The sequence below is a fragment of the Sphaeroforma arctica genome, assembly GCF_001186125.1.
Source record: "Sphaeroforma arctica JP610 unplaced genomic scaffold supercont1.5469, whole genome shotgun sequence".
NCBI classification, from domain to species: Eukaryota; class Ichthyosporea; order Ichthyophonida; genus Sphaeroforma; species Sphaeroforma arctica.
Window position 1 is genome coordinate 1 of NW_014035089.1, and position 1,960 is coordinate 1,960.

General features: G+C 34.2%; 1 protein-coding gene across 1 annotated transcript; it reads left to right on the forward strand.

Moving 5' to 3' along the window:
- Positions 1-533: 533 nt before the first annotated feature.
- On the forward strand, positions 534-1,724 carry SARC_15015 (hypothetical protein; the record flags this gene model as incomplete). The annotated part of the gene is made up of 3 exons (XM_014290855.1): positions 534-632; positions 1,181-1,359; positions 1,713-1,724. Coding segments are annotated over 3 exons (290 nt in total), but the record flags the coding sequence as incomplete, so codon positions are not given.
- Between the last annotated feature and the right edge of the window lie 236 nt (positions 1,725-1,960).

Genomic DNA, 1,960 nt, shown 5'->3' on the forward strand with positions numbered 1-1,960 from the left:
CCCATTATCTGTGACTAGAATATAGAAATATATGATAAATTTACCACTGTGTATACCTAAATTTAAACGCTATAATTTGTGTTGAAAACGATGCTGTACAGGTTTAATGTAATCGTACATGTATTGTAGACACCAGTTTGGAAGCGTCACCTGTTGTAGTTGAAAGCGCCACTAAATTTCAGAGTCCACTTTTCCTTCAACACTTAGTTTACGTGTTCAAGTATCTACCTTGTAGAATCGAACTTTTTGTGCAGAAAACAAATACATGTATGACTATATTTCATTGGGTACCCTAAAACTATTGGGTCGTATCCACCAAGATTGGTATTTGTTTATGTCTTGCAAAATAATGCATTGTCAAGCCAACGTACCTGGATGTGCTCATCAATACTTAAAGAGCCATTATCCTATTGTATTGTATGTCAGAAGCGGACAAAGTGAGGAGTATGAAGAAAGTACTGAATTCGTTTGCAAGTACATGCGGAAGATATATCCATACTCTAAATCGTCTCCTGCATAAACTTGAATCACAGAGGTGGACGTTGTGGAGAAATGCCCCGATAAGACTGATCGCGACCCTGAGACAGTTCGGTACCCTCGTATAGTGAAGAAGGAGGTTGCCACAGGCAAAGGTGATTTATACTACGTACTTTTTATAGTGCCTGACTGGAGCGGCGCGATGTGATCGAACTAATGTGAGAATACCTTTTGTAAACTGACGCCACATATTGATATGTCTTTGCGCATGATGTATCACTTTGTGTTATGATGAGTGTATTTATCTTGTGCACCGCCGCAAAATTCTTACCGGAAGGCAGTGTAGATGTAAATGTATATGTATATATATATTATATGTATATTATATGTCTACATGTATATGTATATTATATGTATACATGTATATGTATATGTATATGTATATGTATATGTATATGTATATGTATATGTATATGTATATGTATATGTATATGTATATGTATATGTATATGTATATGAATATGAATATGTATATTGACAGACATATATATATATGTGTGTGTGTGTATATGTATATGTATATGTATACACACATATATATATATAGCGCATATATATATGTATATCTATATATATTTCATATGTTTGCACGTATACGTATTTATTACTATCAACATTCGTATATTTCTTCTGTATTAAGCAGCACAGACATGGCTGGGTGACACCCAGTGTACGGTTCCTGATTCGAGAGCTGTTTCTGAAGCATCAGCCGTCGATCCCGCCGATGATGTGGAAACAGTCCCAGATACCATGTCGAGAAAAAAATCGGCCCGGAAAGTTCAATCGGCGACAGATACAGTCCGAAAAGTTCAGTCGAAGACAGTGAGTGAATGTATGTCGATATTGGCTACCGGTCCACACCTTTCTATACTTGACAATATGCATATGTTTTATTAATTGGATCGGTATCCGCTTAAATGTGCATGCTTAGTTACGGATGGGCTTAGGGAAGTCGAGTCACAAGCTTCTGACTGGAACTTTATCAATATATCGACCCCATTTCAATCCTGAAGAGTAGGCGTATAACGGTCCTCAGAAATAATCATCAACAGACATCGTACATCACCATCATACTTCGTCAAACCACACTCTAGACTAGTCTTCGACACTGCAATAAACAATGTCCATATGAATTCTATCTTATTCCTCAACGCGAATTTGTTGACATCTTATAGAACAGAAAGTAAAAGTGAACCCATTCATACAAGCTCACGTGCGAGCTTATTTACATACGCATGCCTATCTATATATAAATATCAAATATATACGTAAACATTAATATATATATATATATATATATGATATCCAAAACCACTAAAACCCTGTATATATATATATATATATATATATATAATATACTANATTATTTATTATATATATATATATTTATATATATATATATATATATATATATATATATATA